The sequence below is a fragment of the Mustela nivalis genome (assembly GCF_964662115.1).
Source record: "Mustela nivalis genome assembly, chromosome: 1".
NCBI lineage: Eukaryota > Metazoa > Chordata > Mammalia > Carnivora > Mustelidae > Mustela > Mustela nivalis.
Window position 1 is genome coordinate 137,934,745 of NC_139020.1, and position 19,200 is coordinate 137,953,944.

Sequence of the window (19,200 nt, forward strand, 5' to 3'; positions counted from 1 at the left end):
TCTTTTTCTAAATATCCTTTTCAATTTCTCAAACCTCCCAAATAACAAAGGGGAAGGTAGTTCAAACACAAATCTTCCCAAAGAGAACATGTATAGTTTTGACTGCACTCAAATCAGAGCTCATGTCACTATTTTATTATTTTTAGGCAATCCTGTTTTTAACTGAAAAAGTCTACACACTCAACTTCTTGGGTCAAATGGTAGTTCCAAGGAGTTTTTGATGTGTTTTCAAAAAAGTTAAAGTGCCAGCACTTTTTTGACAGGATAAATAAATCATGGTTTATGTTCCAGTTAGAACAGTATGCGAAAGTCTCTCATGGCTCATACATAGAAGTCTTTACAAACTTTCATTAATGTATGTTGGTGAGTAATAGCCAGATTTCCAAATACACAATTTAAAGATTTATGATGAGTCAAAATCCTTCAAAAAGACCTTATTTTCTCTCTAGGCTAAATTGAAAAAGTATGGAAAGTCACATGAATGTAGACATTTAAAAACACAAATGAATTTACAGAGCAACATTTTGGGGAGCCCTAAGACAATAAAGCGATCAGCACAAAGACATCTGTCGGGTGAGGCAACCTGAGGTAAAGACCAGTTAAATCTAATGCAATCAGGAACTTAGGCCAGTTTAACACATTTTTTATGAGGTGACAACCTCCTAACACCATAATCTTGCCTTTCAGGAAGATGACACAGGATTTAATGAGTAAAATAAAACAACTTGAAACCTCTCTTTTGAGCATGAATTGTCTATTTGGGTTAAAGGTAGTCTTTGAGATCCCATTAGCTGCTGGCACAATTGGGAAAAGAAATGTGCGTACACACACACACACACACATACACACACACACACACTTCAAAGCAAGTAGCTACAGAACGATAGCAATGTCTGTTTCTACTCAGATGCAAAAACAGAGTTAAAGCCAAAACTAACAACCCTTCTGCTAATTAGAGAAATAAAAATGTCTTCTCCCCAAGTGTCCAACCCAACATGCAACTAAAATTAACTGCTTTCCTTTGGGACTCATTTATTTACGTTCAAAAGAAGATTGGGGGATAAAGAAGCCTTGCAAACACAACAGTTGGGGAAAACACATGGACACCATACATTGGAGTAAATGGAGCTGAACACACAGCGACGACAGAAACTTTCTTTGCTTGTTGAAACACTGGATATTACGGTCTAATAGAAATCGGGTTACCTTTACATTTTTTCTCTTCCGTTTGGAAGGTCTGGGCACTTGCGATGCTCTGATCGTTCACATCGTCATGGTCCAGATGGAATATTGAGCTAGTCCAAGTGGCCTGGATGAGGTGTGGTGACGACTGTTCATTTTTCAATGCGCTGCGCCTCTCCGCATGGCTCTTCCTATGGAGGCAGGCTTCAGACATTCCTACTAGCTTCCAGTCGTGTTCTCGGTCTGGACAGTGCTTTGGTTTGTCCCAGGCTGGAAGGCCATTTTCTGGAGGGTTGAAAAACACGAGATGACGAGCTGTTGGCATTGTCAAGATTTTGTTGAGTTGCAGTTTTGGAAGGCAAGTTGTTTCTCAATTCTTTGGGCTGACAGTGTTCACATGCACCTCCACTTGACGGCAGTGATAAGATGCAGAATTTGTCAGCCTTGGGCATTTAGCCACCACAGTTGGATTGCCTGTCGGAGTAATCAACACATTCCCCCTTATTTTTAGTGCCTAGAAAGACATTAGTTCCTCCATAGAAAGGCTGTACTTTCGCCAGCCAGGCTTCCACAGCAATGGCCCAAGAGCAAGTTTACATCAATTTATGTGACTGCTCAGACGAGCGTTTGAGGTCTTGAGGGTCAGGGCTGGCCAAGAACACTTTTTAGATCCTTAGGACATAAAACATCCAGGATTCAGCCTTATTTGACTTGGGTTTTATCACAGGCTGACCTGAGGGGCACCCTGTTGCTTAAGTGGGACATGCTCACGTGGTTCCTCAGGGAGTGACAACTCAGTCCTCCCTACAACCTTCTACGCCTAATGGCCTGATACAAGGAGACTGGATCTTCAGATAGACATTTGTAAATGGTTTCAGTGTAGCTCCAAATTGGTAATGATATCCAATGAAGGAAAGCAGACAGTGTTTTAGTTGGGGGAAGGGCAAATTTTAATAGCTCTAATGATAGAATGATAAGTCTTGAATCTCACTAGTTGAGTGAATTATTCATGTATATTGTGGCGTTTTTTTTTTCTATTTAATTTATAGAGACCTGAAGATCTACCCTCTAGAAAACAAGAAGAAATGGAATAATATAATCTAATGCAATAGTATAATGTAAACTTTCTTACCCTAACCTTCCCTTGTGGCAAATTTTACTTCCCTGATTATTTTTACTGTACATGACTATAAGGTAGAGAGCAAAAATGAGCAGGCTAATGTATATATTTGTATATGTATATACATTAAAAAACATAATCCATCTGGTCATCCATATTTCTAGAAATTCTTAGGCTACTGTCTGTCAAAATGAGAAATATAAAATATAACTAGAGTTCTACTTTTAAAGTGATCATATACAGTGATTGAAAGACTATAATTTATGTGTGAATTTTCTTTTCTGCTGAAATTACCAAAGAAGCAAAGATATCCATATTAGAGAGATGAGTCCATCTTGATCTGTGCATAGTATTGGAAGTTTCAAGCTGTCTTTCCAACATTTAACATGACTTTTAAATTATTTAATGCAAGGTCTCAGAGGCCTTTAGGTTTTCGTCAACTCCCTCTGTAAATGACTAATTGTCTTTAGTTGTTGTTGGTTAGGATGATTTCTCTGAAAGTGTAATCTACTCTCAGTCACTTTGGAGGCTGCACTTGCCCTGTGAGTCTTCAGGTTAGTGTGTGGAAATTCGAATTTACATACATACACTCCCTTTCTACTCCACGAGGAGACTGTGAACAATGACTACAAAGTAATAATCAATCCATGATTTCTTTGTCGCCGTAAATGGAAATGCTGTAGCTTGAAATAACATGGCCAGGAGGCAATAAATCCATGCAAAAAAAAAAAAAATTCTATAATGTGACAGCTCTGGGATATAACATTTGATCTTATTCAGAGAAGAGCCCTGAATATTCACCCTATGCAAATGGCTATGCTAGGGACTGTGTGAGGTCATGAGTTCTTTCTCTTCAGAGATTATTTGGCATTATTCAATGCATGGTGAATCAAAAACCCTGGACTCAGCAATAGACAGCTACTGGTGCAATTACAGACACCTATTCTCCCTCTCCATTATAAGAAAGCAACAGATTAAAACCCTGGGATATTGTGTTTCATTTCAAATTAAACATATCTCTGTAGAATCCATTCAAGTTTATTACCCATGAGGGTCTGAGCTAAACCATGAGCCAAATATAAAGCTACTGAATGAAAGAGTTAATTCTGGGCCTAAAGAGATACACTTTAGGGGCACCTGGGTGGCTCAGTGGGTTAAAGCCTCTGCTTTCGGCTCAGGTCATGATCCCGGGGTCCTGCCAGCCTCTCTGCTCCGCCGGAAGCCTGCTCAGCAGTAGCCTGCTTCTTCCTCTCTCTCTGCCTGCCTCTCTGCCTACTTGTGATCTCTACCTGTCAAATAAATAAATAAAATCTTTAAATAAATAAAAAAAAAGAGATACACTTTATTTCTACAGACATGCAAAGCCTTCGGACCCTGCACGTTTCTATGATGTTTTCTTTATTTTCAGGTACTCTTTTTAAATCCTTGGTAAACTGTATCCTGTAAAGCTCCATGTTAAGTAACGTTAAAGTTATCACACTATTTTGTAAAGCCCCCAACATTTTATTTTTCTGCAGAAATTCTTAAAATTTGATATTAACTTCCTTGATGGAACAGAAATTAAGAAATATTGCCAAAGTCAGTAGTGACTGCTCCCCAGCCAAAGGAGCTCTAGTGGCCATGCTTGGGTGAGAGACGCTGAAGGGCCTCCACCCAAGGGGGCCTTCCTCCTTAAAGCACAGCCTATTAAAGCTTGCTTAGTATGTCCCCAGAGCCAGCAAGAGCAAGTATTTTTTCTAAGCAAAGGAGGTTGTGTTTGGGGTGAGGCAAGAGATAGGACTGACTTCTATTTTCCTAAGAAGAGAAGTTGAGATGGTTTTGGGGAAAGGGCTTCATTCATGGGAGGCATTTAAGGCTCATAATTACTGTCTGTAATTCCATTCATGATAATGATATTTGGCTGCTTAACTGGCAGGTTTATTGGTTGGGGCAGTGCCGGGAAACCAGTGGACTGAAAAGTCTTGACTGGGTCATGGGAAAGCTCAAGAGGATTTTATTTAAGGAGGATTCTTGATTCTTATCCTTCCAAGATGAGGAAGACACATACAGTTCCTATTCCATTCCCAGGAGGGATCAGATACCCACTATACAGAGCTCCTTAAATTCTGCCTACTGAGGATTCTTTTGTTGGTGAGAACTGTAAGTTACCTCCACATGTGTTTACTTGGCAGTACTGGTTTTTAAGGGTATCCTGCTATTATTCTGTCCAATGCTTGTGTCTCTTGGTTCTCCCCAAACCTAAACGAATGAAGTGTTTCTTTGAAGACAGATTGAAGTATTAAAGATTAAGTCAGTGATTCCCAAACTTTGGTGAATGACAGTTACCTAAGGCACTACTAGAGAACACAGAAGACAAGGCCTATTGAAGTGGGATGGGCCTGGGGCATTTGTACCTTTAGTAAGTTCTCCAGATGATTCTGACCCCCAAGAGAGTTTGAGATCCACAGGGTTAAGAAAATTGAAGGTAGGAAAACAAAGTTCTGGCAGGTTTAAGATTACGGCACAGTGTCCTTCTTAGGCTCTAATGTTTTTACACAGTCTTGAAGTAAATCCACTTTATAATTAAACAATTAATCAAAGTTTTGGGAATAACTGTGTGAAGATTTCAAAGTCAGATATTATGAAAAGATACTCAACATCAAAATCATCAGGGAAATGCAAATCAAAACTGCAATGAGATATCCCCTCACACTTGTCAGAAAGGTTAGAATAAAAAACACAAGAAACAACAAGTGTTGGTGAGGATGTGGAGAAAAAGAACCCTCATGCATGGTTGGTGGAAATGCAGACTGGTACAGTCACTGTGGAAAAGTGTATGGAGGTTCCTCAACAAACTAAAAATAGAATTGCCATATGATCCAGCAATTCCACTACTGGGTACTTACCTAAACAAAACACAAACACTTATTAGAGAAGATATAAGTACAATATATTACTTACAATAGCCAAGATACGGAAGCCGCCTAAGGGTTCATTAATAAATGAATGAATAAAGAAGTGGTGTGTATACGCACGCGCACACACACACACACACACACACACACACACATGAGGAATATTACACAGCCACAAAAAGGACTGAGAGCTTGTCATTTGCAACAACACAGATGGACCTAGAGGATATTATGCTAAATGAAATAAATCAGAGAATGCAAACTGATGGTTGTCAGAGGAGAGAAGGGTGTAGGGTGGTGAAGGAGAGTGGGAGGCTTCCAGTTATGGAATGAATGAGCCATGGGGATAAAAAGGTACAGCACAGGGAATATAGTCATTTGTATTATAATAACATTGTGTAGTGACACATGGGAGCTACACTTGTGGTGAACAGAGCAGAAAATGTAGATTTGTCAAATCACTATGTTGGACACGTGAAATTGATGTCACATTGTGTGTCAACTCTATTTCAATAAAAATGTCAGATATTAATTGGATGTTCTCTTATAGATTGGGGGTATGGATGTAAATAATGTTCACCTAAAAATCTGTAGTCTGGGCATTACCCGGGACACAGTGTGCACAGTAGCAGAAATACATTTTTTTAAAAGGAGGAGTCTACAAATGATCATACCTTGTTATTCACATGAAGCATGAATCCTTTGCTCTTTAATGGATCCCAGCTAATACCTGGCTTTTAATACTTCATAATTCTAGGCATGAAGACAATTAGCCAATTTGTCAGTTATAATGCAAATTAATAACAAAATTAAAGGAAATAACTAGATAGGGACATGTGAACTGCTACTAAAATACTTGTTTGTCAAGAGAGTTTGGAATTGAACGATTGGACTTGTCTTGTATAATTCTTTTGGCTTTGCATGACACAACCCCGATCAAAAAAGTTACTTTCCAAAAAGAAAGAAACCTAAATCTCATTAACATAACTACATACAGCCTATTTCTGGAAATTTCACTAAATATGATAGAAAAGAAATCTGTCCATCAAAAAAGGGAGAATTATATGAAAATATTCAAGGATCTCAGGACACAAAAGCGAGCTGATACCTCAGAGACATGCTAAGGCAAAGGAAATAGGCTTATGACAAAGTGGTCAGAGAGGGTCAGCGGAGCGAGCTGGGATTTCATAGCACTCATTATAAGAGTGTTTAATTTGCATTAAAGGCCGTTAATATGAGGCATTGAGACCCCAAACCACACTCTACATTAGGGGAATGTGTATACAATATACTTTGTAGAATTATCAGTGGATAGCTCAAGCTATTAGCATGATGTCTCTAATTTACATTCTAATTTTTTACTGGGACCCATAAGTTTTAGCTTTGCCAAATTCTCAGACTATGTGCTTAGCAACTGATTTTTATTGTGGAGTGGCGTGAAAGGTGAGACTAATGCTTGGCTGAGCATTTACTAAGGGCCAAGTACTGAACTAGACAGTTTGATTCATCTTCATGAACATCCAGGAAGTCTAGAGTGAGACCCTGCTTGATTTACAAGGAACCTGAAAGTCAGAGAAAGCATTTTCTCTCATACCTTTTGTACTGTTAACAGATGCATTATCATTATTTTTTTTAAAGATTTTATTTATTTATTTGACAGAGAGATCACAAGTAGGCAGAGAGGCAGGCAGAGAGAGAGAGGAAGGGAAGCAGGCTCCCCGCTGAGCAGAGAGCCCGATGTGGGGCTCGATCCCAGGACCCTGGGATCATGACCTGAGCTGAATGCAGAGGCTTTAAACCACTGAGCCACCCAGGCGCCCCACATTATCATTATTTGCCTTAGTTTGATAAGTAGCCATTAGCCTATTAATAGCTATCATTTTGTCAGTTCTTTAAAGTTCTTTATCAATCTGTTTATTGTCCCCTTCAATTTTCTCAGTTACTCATTTATATTCGCAACGGGTCTGCCTGCTTTTGCTCTGAGCCACCTACAAACCATTCTTCACAGAGCAGCCAGAGTGAGCTTTGAAAGTACATTTCAGAGCATGTCTCTGGTGCTTACAATCTTCTGATGACTTCCCATCAATATTGGAATGAGGTCCTAAGGCCTTACTGTAGCCTGAAATGCTCCGAGGGATTTTCCCTAGTCCATTCCACTGAGCCTCTGTCCAGTGGCTCAGCCCCTTGCTTTCTCTCCTCTGCCCTTGTTACTCATTCTCCCAACAATCCGGTAACTTTACCGAAAGAAATCTACTTCTTAGACACAGACTCGATGCCTATTTTCTTATCCAAAAGCAACTGGTGAGCTGTAAGGAGAACTCAAAACTATGAAACCAATTCAATGTAGATTTTCTACTACTACTATATCTTCTCAAAACTGCAGGAGAAAAATGAAAAGTTTGGCTTTTTAGAGGCAGGATAGGATAAGAATCTGGGCTCTTCTAGTCAAGGTTCAAATTCTGACTTTGGCATTTATCAGCTGTGTGACTTTGGGCAAATCGCTCTACCTCTTTGGATCTCCCTCCAGAATATCTCTAATATTTATCTCTATCTCCTTTGTAAGAAAAGAACTCAGCACATTTTCCTTGTATTATGTCACGGTATCCACACTTTTCTCCCCCCCTCTATTAGACTCTGATCAACTTCTCCATCTCTCAGTTCCCACAGCTCGAAGCATATAACAGGGTCTGAATAAATATTACTTGGAAACAGTCGAACATAATATAGACAGGTCAAAATACTCCGGAAGCTAAACAGAGCGCACATGGACTTTGAGCTATCCAGGAATTTCTATGCATCGAGCAATAATGTGGTCAGTAGGCCAAAACTGGTTTACATCATCGTTCTGCAACAAAGGGAGCTTGGCCATAACTAGATGCTGCAGCACGGCCTGAGCTGTGTTCTATGCCCAGAGAAGACAGGAAGAGCAGCTAGATGACTCTGCTCCTCCCAGTCCTCAGACAGCATAAACCCGCCATTTTTTACTCTGGCATTTTTCTCCCATGAAACGCATCTTCTAAATGACAGGTGTGGTGAGAGCTTCACACGGGACACCAGAGTATGACTTGTGGGTGTCTCAATGCCACCATTTGAGACCCTCTCACATAGTAATATCCTCTTGTCATCTGGGATGGGTGAGCCAGTCACCAGAGGGCAAGCTGCTGGCTTGCTTGTTGGTACCCTGGGTTCCTCCAGGATGGCTTTGCCTGGCCTGGAAATCTCCAAGAGGGGCCCAGGCTGCAGTGTCTCCCTTGCCAGTGGTGTTCTGAAGGCCTTCGGGGCAGCGCTTGCTTAGTGGAAGCCATGAGACTTATGAATTTGGAATATTTGGGGGAGATTTCTCCCAAATCAGAGAAAAGTCAAATTGTTGACTATTTTTGAAGGAAATTCACTATTACTATTTTCAAGGATTGTGAGGGAAGGGTTACATGACTACCGAGTCTCATGAGTAAACTAGAGTGAAAATCCCTCACAGCGTTGCTGTTAAGAGTACAAGTGCTGACATATACACAAGGTCTACCACTAAGCAGAAATACCGTGAGTTCTCAAAGTGTTGCCTTCCTGTTTTACACCAAGTACTACAGAGAGTAGTACTTCACAAATCCACAATTCTCAGTGCGTGTGAAGGAACCGGGAGGATCCATCCTCATACTCCCTCCTTCTCTCAACCTACACGAACAGTATGAACCACCCTCTCCCTACCTCTGGCTCAGCCGGGATCTAGCTGCACAGCTGCCTTTAGTCTAGTCAGTGGTGAGTTCTTCTTCCTCTGAAAAATATTTATTATTTGTTCCAATAATGTGTAATCACACGTTGCTTCTGAGATCTTATTGATGTATGTTGCATTCCCAATATGAAGACCCGGATGGCCCTTGACACTGACCAAAGCTTCTACGTTGGTATTCTCTACAAAGTAAACCTGCAAAATGGAGTAGAATGTTCTGGTCATTGTGGGACACAGTGGGTGTGGATCACAGCTGGGGAGCAGCCTTCCAGGCTACTGGCTTCTACAGGAATTATGACTAAGGAGGATGAGAAGGAAAGGAAACTATATTTATTATTAGGCACAAGGTACTTTATATGCACAAAAATAGTAATAATAATAATGACAGCTAAACTTTCCAAGCACTTACTATGTGCCAGCCTAGGCAGACAAGGCACCATAAATAGAAATTACTATTAACTGAGGACCTACTATGTGCCAAGTAGAATCCTAAGTGATTTTCATACATTATCTAACTTGCATTCCAGTACCAAGAGATGGGTATCTTTCCTGTCATTTTAAGCATGGAGGGAAGTTATTGGATTCCTGTTTCTATTTAGAAGATGTTATAGAATATGTAATTATACATTCAACTGTTTAGATCAATGAGCTCATTGGTAGTTGGGACCATGGCTTGTTTGCATTGCTTGTTTGCCCCAGGGGGTGGCACAAGCCCGGGCACATGAGTGAATGTACATTCTCTTGCGTGGAACTGAATTAAACTCAGCCACTCTCCACTTCCCACTCCTGCCCCTCCACAGCCTGATGGGAAATAGGAAATAGTGAAAGAATTCTTTTCCCCTTTGTGCTTGCTCTGTCTTCTTCCTGCTCAGCTAAGTGCCATTTCTCAGGATCTTCTCTTTGTCCCCAGGCTGTTTCCCCAAAACTTCTCTCCTTACTTCCTATCCTTTCCCAGTGCCATGTATCTAAGGATATTTCAAGATCTGGACCAGAGGTCTCTAAGGAAACTAGACTGTGGGGTTTGAGAACACAATGGTAGCCTTTTATTTGTATTTTATTTGAAAATTTAAACAGAAATTAAGCTTTACTAGCATTGCATTTATGAGTGTGTAGAATGAATGAATGGATGGACGGAGTACTGAGAGCCATGATATGTGCTCAAATCTTCCAGTCAAGGTGTACTCATGTGCTGCTTTACTCCTGAAACTTTATAAATGAGGATCTATTGAGGCCTGCTCAGCCTTTGGTTACATGAAATGCATCCTCAGGAATATCTTCTTGTAAGCAAAGTCTGGCAAAATTAACCTCTTTGTTCAGATAGGCTGCCTTCCATTGCTATATGGTTTTCTCTTTCGTTTACAGAGCACCTGCCTATTGATTTTCCCTTTTGTTGAGACTGGACTTCTCTGCCCCTGTGCGCAGGTGAACTTAAGTTTGCTATCACAGAGGGTTTCTCTTGTTTCATTGGCAGGGATTCTCAGTCCATTAAGTGAGTGAGATCTGGGAGCTGCTAAGAGAGAAGCAAATCTTTTTCTTATCTGGAGCTCCCGCGTCTCCAGTTTTCCTGTATATTTCATTAGGCAATCATTATCCAAATGAAAAACAATCATCATAGCTATAGAAACCTCAAATAGTTATTCTGAAACTAGAAACTACAATGATAACCTCTTGATAAGTGAAAACCATGTGGGAGGTTGGGGTACCAGGTGGTGGGTATTATAGAGGGCACGGATTGCATGGAGCACTGGGTGTGGTGAAAAAATAATGAATACTGTTTTTCTGAAAGTAAATAAATTGAAAAAATTAAAAAAAAAACAAAACTGAAAAAAAAAAATTAAAGCATGCTATTTGCATACCAAAAAAATTTTTTTTAAAAAGTGTATGTTTAGAACCTTTAAATGGGGTGCACGTTAATCCATTTTAAAGCTTAGCTAAAAGAAAATTAAACACAGAACAACAAAACGTATGTTTCAAGATCACAGTGAAGGGGCGCCTGGGTGGCTCAGTGGGTTAAAGCCTCTGCCTTCCTGAGCCCAGGGTTCTGGGATTGAGCCCCGCCTAGGGCTCTCTGCTCAGCGGGGAGCCTGCTTCCTCCACTCTCTCTGCCTGCCTCTCTGCCTACTTGTGATCTCTGTCAAATTAAAAAAAAAAAAATCACAGTGGAATCACCACGTGGAGTGGTCGTGTGTGAACACACGTCAGTGGTCAGGTTCATGAGAAACATCTTACAAATATTTAACCACATAGGAACAAGCCGCTTGCTGGAACACTGGCCAGAGGCCCCAGAGACCTGGAAGGTACTTTCCAGAGGACACAGTGGAATCCTCCCCTAGGAACGGCCATTTGGTTTTCCATAATTCATACTGGATTTAATCAGAAAACCGTCAGGTCGGATGACATAAACTTTGAGGTAATTACTCTAAAGGCCACAGAGATTCCATTTAGGATATTAGACAAACTACAGCTGTAGCAAAACATTCATATTAAAGGACCACAAATGCACATAAAAGGGAGCAGATGTTTACTGCCAGGATTAGATTTCTCCTGGACGAAAGTTCAGATTATCATGTTTATTCTTGTTGCCAGTCTGAACCCACATTAAAAAAAAAAAAAAAAAAAAGGTAGTCTGTAAGACTGTCCCCATTTTATGTTTCCAAGCTTGAAATACCTCTTCTCAGGGTAGGAAATACATGTGAGTCTTTTCTAACTTTGCAACCTGGTACTGGAGCACAATTTGTGGATGAAGAACAGATTGAGATTTACAATTCCTCAAATAAAAAGATAAAATGTGCCTCTTGGTTAATCAGATAGATTTATTTTTTATAGACACACTGAAAATACTTGGCAGCAAGGCACACTTAGTCTTTCAATAAATTAAACTCCAGGGCTAACAAAATGGACAAAAAGAGATGCTGGTATTAAATAAAGTAGAATAACATAGAGGGTGAGGGATGGACCTTTCTCTGAGTTTTCACAGAATCTCACTATCATTGTCCATATTTTTCTGTGCAAATAAGCAGGATCAAGATCAGTGTAGCTATTTCTTTCACTTAGGGGGAAACATTTCAATCTGGAGAAGTTTGATTTTTCCCTTTGTTGAGGAATAGCCCCCCTGCCACAATACGCACACCTTCCTTACACTTGGTTAGGACAGCAGGCAAGATTTTTTACACAGTGACGACTGCTTGAAAGCAGGTGCTTTGGGGGATGTTTTCAGGCCCCTTGAACACTATTAAATACATAAAAAATTTATTTCATTAAATAGGACCCAGTGGTACAGCCCAACGCCACGCGGGGTATGTCATATTCCCTGGAGGGTCTGGCTGAGCGCCTGTCCCTCCCGGGTCCTGTCCGAGGGGCAGTAATGAAAAGGGAGAATTGAATTTTTTTCTACCTGCCTATCTGGTGGAAGAAAATTGAGCAGTGCAGATGGGTCAAATTGCTTGGTGGAATCTCTTCTACAGTGTTTTCACAGTGCAAGAAAATCAAGAGAAGTAGGTGGGATTTCTATGTCATTTTAACACCTTTTTGGGTTTTTTTCCTTAAACTTCTCGATTGCTTAAAATACCTCCAGTAAGGCTAGGGCTAGGTGTGTGGGGCAATGAATTCCTGCAGGCCTGCCCTTTTCCAGCCTGTCTGTCCCCAATGAGGGCCACTTGTGCTCCCGTGGCCCCTCAGTCCTCAGATGGCTCATGAGTATCTCTAACTGAGGTCCAGGGACCTGCTGTATCTGCGTTCCCTGGGAGCGCGTTAGAAGGGATGAATCAGAATCTGCGTATTAATGAGATCTTCAGGTGATTCCCAAGCACACGGATGTTTGAGATTCTCTCTTCCAGTGGCAGAGTCTCCATGGAAGTAGATAGAATTTGTTACATGTGGGGTTACTCAATTGAAACTTTGGTGCAATTTAATATTTACTATGTAGAAGTTTTTCTATTCAGGAATCAGAGGGGAAAATAGTGTTTGATGGTTGCAGGTTAGGGAAATTAAAGGAAGTGCCTTTAATGTCCTAAATGGTTAGTTGGTAAATGTGGTATGCCAGATTGAAAAATCCAAACACTAAGATTCCTGTTTAGAATTTCACCTTTCTTCAGGTTTTCTTTTCTAGAAACATCCAACAAAATAATCAAAGTAAAAGCTAACATATTTACATTTAACTCTATGAGACAGAAATATTATCCTGATTTTTCAGATGAGTAAACTAGGGCACAGGGAGGTTAAACAACTTGCCCAAGGTCACACAGTAGTAAATAATAAAGTCAGGATCCGTACCCAAGAAGGTCTACCTGACTTTGCCATATTTCTACCTGTTTATGGCAAAGTCAACACCACGTGACTTAGATGATCACTGCAGGCTGAAGAACTAAATCCTGTTGGTGAAAATATGTAGTTAGAGGCTTCAAATAAAGAGACAAAAGCTCAAAGAGGTCACTTTCTTGCTCAAAGTCATCCAGATGGGCAAAAAGGTGAGGTGGGTCTTTGGATTCTTTGTCCCACTGTCCTTTAACTGAAAACACATGTTTTTAAGTATACAACAATGATTTATTGCTCAATCTCAATGCTGGTTCAAATTCTGACATTTTCACTCTATACCTCAAACATTAAGAGCTGTTCTTCTAATTAAAAATTTTTTTTTTCCAGTAAATTTACCAAACAAGAGACAGCTGTGCATGAGTGATTCTGTCTCCCCCACTGACTGCTGCTGCTGACTCTTCAAAAGTTTGTGTTTATAGTGGTATGGGCTCTGCCTCCAAGTGGCCCAAGAACTTAGAAAGAAGGCAAAACCCAACCAACCAACCAAACAAACAAACCATTGAAATGACCAAGGTAAGGAAGAATTGCTTTGCTTCCTAAGCTGCCCATCCAGAAGATTAAAAGATCACCAAATAATTTAGAACGGACAAAAGGATCATTTCATTTTGAGTTTATATTATTATTATTATTATTTTTAAATTTATTTATTTATTTATCAGAGAGAGAGAGAGAGTGAGCACACACACAGGTAGGCAGAGAGGCAGGCAGAGGCAGCGAGAGAAGCAGTCTCCCTGCCGATCAAGGAGCCCGATGCGGGACTCGATCCCAGGACGCTGGGACCATGACCTAAGCCGAAGGCAGTGGCTCAACCGACTGAGCCACCCAGGCGTTCCCCTTGAGTTTATATTATTGAGAGCCAACCCTGAGAGAGGGTCTGCTATGTGCCAGGTAAGGTACAGGCTATGTTTCATTCATTCATTACAACGATGCAGTGAGGGAGATGCTGTTCTTAGCCCCGCTTCATAGATGAGGAATCTTTGGTTGAGAGAACTAAAGAGGTTGCCCAATGTACAGGTAGCAAATGGACAGTTGTTCTCATACCCTTTATGCTACATGCCACAGATGAAGCAGTTGTAGGCCAGTGAATAAAGCATTTGTGCAGAGTCACAAAGCCAGCTTAAAGGGCAGTGCTGTGCCCAGAATCTTCCTCAGGATTCACCAAGCTGCCTTGATGACAAATGGGAAGTCCTATTGGAATTATTCATCTTTTAGCATGAATATTACTTTGAGAGAGGCTCATCTATTTCCTCAGGAAACATGGCTTCAGCAAACAAAATCTCTTCTCACAAAGAATGGAGGCAAAGGCATATTGCTTTTGAAACGTAGGAAGGACATTACGTTCAAATGAACAGGCTTATCTGATTTCAGCAATGGAACAAGAGTGTCTGAGAACACCAATGCTTGGGAACTTGAAAGTCATGATCATTGGGGGAAAAATAAAAGCCACAGCTTGAGATACAAACACTTTTCGGCTTTATGAAAGTCTGGCTTATGACCAAATAATAACCAAAAGAAGAAGCAATATTGTGCTGTTAGCAATTACCCTGTTGTCTGGGACATGTCTGCAGATGACAGCTTCTTGCAGAGGGAACTGTGCTCCCAATGTGGGGGTGTCTCTGCAACCCGAACATGGCCCGTTCTCTTGTGCGTTCTCATTGGAACACTCATTTAGGACAACGTGGCACAGTAAGTGGAAGGTGTCATAAAATGATTCCAGCTTGCTCCCTCAGACGACATGGGCAGTTTACTTCTTGGGGCTGCCTTGTCTACCACCGTCTCCCTTTTAGAAATACATTTGCCTGGAAGAGGAACACCGTGGGGACGAGGCAGGAACTCGCCAAAGAGAGGAAGATGCTCCGGAAGAAAAACCGCGTGCCTTGCACATTACCTCCATCTGAGGGTTTTATTAGGTGGATCGATATAGTGTCTCAGAAAGAGAGACAGAGTCTGAAGTGACCACCAAGGCTTCAAGAGCTGCCCTGAGGCTGGCAGTCCTAACCTGGGCTTTTTGCTTCCCTGAGGACAGTGAACAAGATCTGGAGACATTTTTGGCAGCCAAACTTAGGAGAGGGTGTGCGCACTGCTAGCATCTAGTGGATATGGGCTAGGGATGTTGCTAAAATTTGTACACTCACAGGATAGCCCTCTACCATCAGAATTCTTCCCCCTCGTGTCAGCAGTGCCGGAGGCAGAGACGCTGTCTGCAAAACTCTGGAGTGAGTGAGTTTCCTTCATGGCCTCTGCCTCCAAGTGCTCCTCCTCTGACCCTGCTAGTCAGTGTCACTGACTCCAGGAGGAAAAGTCTGATTAAATCAGCACACCCTGAGGTATGAATGGCCGATAGGGTCAGCAGTGGCAGGAACACCTGTGTGTTAAGTGACGCTAATTACACCTAAACTCACCTCCAATCTGTGATGGTTTAGGGAAGGTGCCATGATAACACGGACAAGTATTTTTTCCTGGATGGGGGAAGATGGTGAAATTTACGAAGCATTGCTCACCTTCTAAAGTCAAAAGATACACAAGCAAACCAGTGATGTGATCCCATTGGAACATAATCATGAATACTTTTTTTATTACAAGCAATTAATTGCATTTATTATGGGTCACCATTGCTTTCCAGCAAGGGAAGAAACACTGTCAGAAGCCTGCTGTGCCCCAAACAAACCTTACTTTCTCTTCAGTGCTAATAGGGACCTGTGGGTTTTGATATGATCGGGCCCATTTGTTAGGTATTTGGAATGTCCCCGTCACGGTAAGTGCCAGGCTGTCTTCTCTCGGGACTGCTGTGGATCTATATTTGGCTGGCAGGCTGCATAGGCTTTTATTTAAAGCAAGTGAAGCAGACACAGCATGAGCAAGATACTTAGCAGCAGGGAGGAGCTTCCGAGTCATTTCTTCTCACATTAAGGCTCAGAAATGGAAGGTTTTACTCTTCTTTATGCCAGTGCATGATGGTCCCAAACCACAGGGATCCAACCTTGGCCATCTCACACTTGGGGGACTTCCTGAATCCCATTCCCTTGTCCTCCTGATGCCCAGCTACAGACGTGTATGGGAGGAACATGTATGTGGCAATATGTCATGCCGAGCTCCAGGCAAATCAACTGGCTCAACTGCTCTTCGTCCAGCAGGGCTCTGAGTAGTACCGTTCAGAGAATAGTTGGGGCTAAGAGGGGTCTTAAAGCTCTCCCCAGTCCAAAAAACCTTTGACAGTGACAAATAATACCAAGGCTCTCTGCTGCCCGTGGGCTCCAAACACAAAGAATACCAGCAGGCCCCAGAAGAGCTGAGACAGTCTGGGGTGAAAGTGGGTAAAGGTGGGTGACCCTCATCCAGATGAAGCAACCTCCTTGTTTCCAGAACTGGCTGACTGCCTCTTCCATATCTCTAAGGCTCAGGCTGGCTCGTGTGGAGATCAAAAGACTTCTTTCCACCTATTTGTGGCAAATTCTTGGAAAATTCTTGTGAAGGGCGGGAGCTTGACAGGGTCATCTTGGAAACAGAGAATGTGAAGCAGGTCTCTATTTGTTAAACTTGCTATGGACCGTTAGTCTGAAAGGAGAGGAAACCTACCATGGCCGCAGCTGCCCCTGACTAAAATCAATTAAGCCCAACACAGGTCTGGTCAATATTTCCCGAGTTCTTCCGAGAGAAGGGACTACATAAGAACTAGGCACAAGAGAATCTTTAGGAAATCTTTGTCTAGAAAGGAGGAAACAAGACAGTAGGATGTATTATGGAGGCAGGCCAGCAGCAAAAGGATTCTAGAATATTTAGTAATGGGTTTTCAGTGTTGCCTTATTCCATAGACATCTGAAAGGGGTATTTTAAATGAATGGGCAGTTCTCAAGGATCATTCCTGGAAAGTGGGACAGGAGGACCCATTTCTGACTCACACCAAGGATTCTTTACTTCTTGGGCCGTGGAATGGGTTGTTCAAGAGAGCTGGATGGCATTTCATAATGGGATGGACCAGATCCATTCTCTAATGTGTTTGAAACAAGGTAACAAGACAGCTGCATTTCCCTTGAGACTTCCCGGCCGGAGTGGCACATTTGGCCTGGAGATATTAATGTAGTGGTCATGATGATGATGGTGTCTGTCATTGATTACTTGAGGCTCACAATGCTCCAGTCACATGACTCACAACACATGGTTTCTTTTTGACCCTTAGACTAATATCAAGATGAGTAACGATCCTCTCCATTTCACAGATGAAGAAACTGAGTATTAAGAAAGGGAAAGCAACTTGCCATAGGTCCAGTCCAGCCAAACTGGACCCTAGGTGACTTTGACCAAGGGCCCTGCCCTTGGCCGTCCTGTTGCCTTTTAATGGGTCAGCAATACAGATGTGGTTTGGGCAAGATGGTATATACTTTCCCGGTTTACAGACATGTTGTCCTCGTTATTTGCCTGCTCCCCCCACCCTATTCTGCACTTAAAAGAGAAAAGATAAAAGCAAATAAAGAGAAATAAAACAGAGCTTCATGGAAAGGATGAAGCAAGAGAGTAAAAAAGAATAGGCAGGCTTTCAAGCAAAACGAGCATAAATCTCCTCTGTCCTATCTGGAAATCACAGGAAGCAATCAACAAGAGCTGAGAGACAAGGAGTCAAGGAGGGCCAGAGGTAAGGGTTCATCCAGGTGGGGTCTCCGGCGAGAGTCTCAGAGAGAAGAGCAAGCCCTCGGCAGCAGCTCCACAGACACTGTGATCTTGTGGGAGGCCTTGCACACTCTTCCTGACCTGTCAGCCCGCAGAACGGGCCGCTACTCCCTCACTGTCCGGTGCCCTCAGGGGCCCGCTCACTCCCCCGAAGGCCCTCTTTCTGTGCCCTCTTTCCTTCACAGTGTAAAGGCCACCAGCCTGGAAGAGGGCCCTCTGCTCTGATGTTTCTCTGTGTGAGGAGACGTGGGGGAACAGGTATCTGTTTGCAGTGCGTATCATTATTTATTAAGCCCTCGCATATGAAACATGCTTCACAGACTTCTCTCTGTGTCCATTCACTTCCCAACGACAGGAACAAGTGAAACATTTTCCACTTGACCTTTCCATCTCTCAGATGCATCATTATTCATTAATGTAGTCTATCTGGAATTTCTAGGGAGACGCCTGTCCTCCTAGCTTAGATGCATGAGGTCAAAAGCAAACAAACAACAATGGTAGTAAATTCGCAGTGTGCAGGGGAGGTTGGTGAGGAGAAGCCGGAGCACTCCCATTTACTGACGGCCTGCTGGTGACCATGACTGTACACAAGCTCTTGATCTGGACTCTGAGCCCGCCCTCCTTCATCTCTGCTGTTTCCTTATGGTATGCCCTGAGACTTTTCGCCTACGGGGTTTCAATAGCTGTTCACTGACTGATTTAATTAGATTCTAGCCACAACTCCAAGGATGGTTTCTGCCCTCTTTTTTACAATAAGGCAATTTTTCCTGTGAGAGCTTAAACAACATGCTCAAATTCACAAGATTTAATAAGGGTCAAACTGAGGATTTGAACCCAAGGATACATGACTTCGGAATCTATGTTCTTTTCACCATATCATGAGAACTCCAGAAGCAACTAGACATGGTGGTCAAAACAGATCATCCTAGCCCTGCCTAGAGATGCTGATAGGACCCGGAGGAGCTTCAGAGGACTGTACCAAACATTTTTAAACAAAAAGATGACTTCAGTATGAAGCTGAGGTCCCTCCTGAACTCACTGACTTCCGTATATGCTCCCGCATTGGTACTGCCCTTTGTGATACAGCCTCACCATCAACCTCTGTGTGCTGTCTGCTTCCGGGGCACACAGCTAGACTACATTCCCCAGCCTCCCTTGCAGTTCCACGTGGTTGTGGGACTGAGTTCTACCCAATGGAATGAATAAGAACCTTGGGTACTACTTCCAGGTCTGGCCCATAAAACAAGTCCCTACATCCTTTCATTTTCTTTTCTCCCTTGTCTTGTTGAATGGAGAAAATT

At 42.1% G+C, this 19,200-nt stretch overlaps 1 protein-coding gene across 16 annotated transcripts in view; it reads right to left on the reverse strand.

Annotated features, from left to right (window-relative positions):
* Window positions 1-19,200, reverse strand: part of THRB (thyroid hormone receptor beta) — a 377,031-nt gene that overhangs the window by 71,728 nt on the left and 286,103 nt on the right. For 12 of the 16 annotated variants that reach the window (XM_082686715.1, XM_082686716.1, XM_082686718.1 and 9 more), the window contains one exon: window positions 1,207-1,467. The exons of 1 other annotated variant lie outside the window; for it this stretch is intronic. In XM_082686715.1, coding sequence (XP_082542841.1) covers window positions 1,207-1,467 — 261 coding nt within the window. Of the gene's footprint in view, window positions 1-1,206; window positions 1,657-19,200 lie in introns of all 16 variants that reach the window. 3 more of the 16 variants (XM_082686722.1, XM_082686713.1, XM_082686721.1) reach the window with 1 other exon arrangement.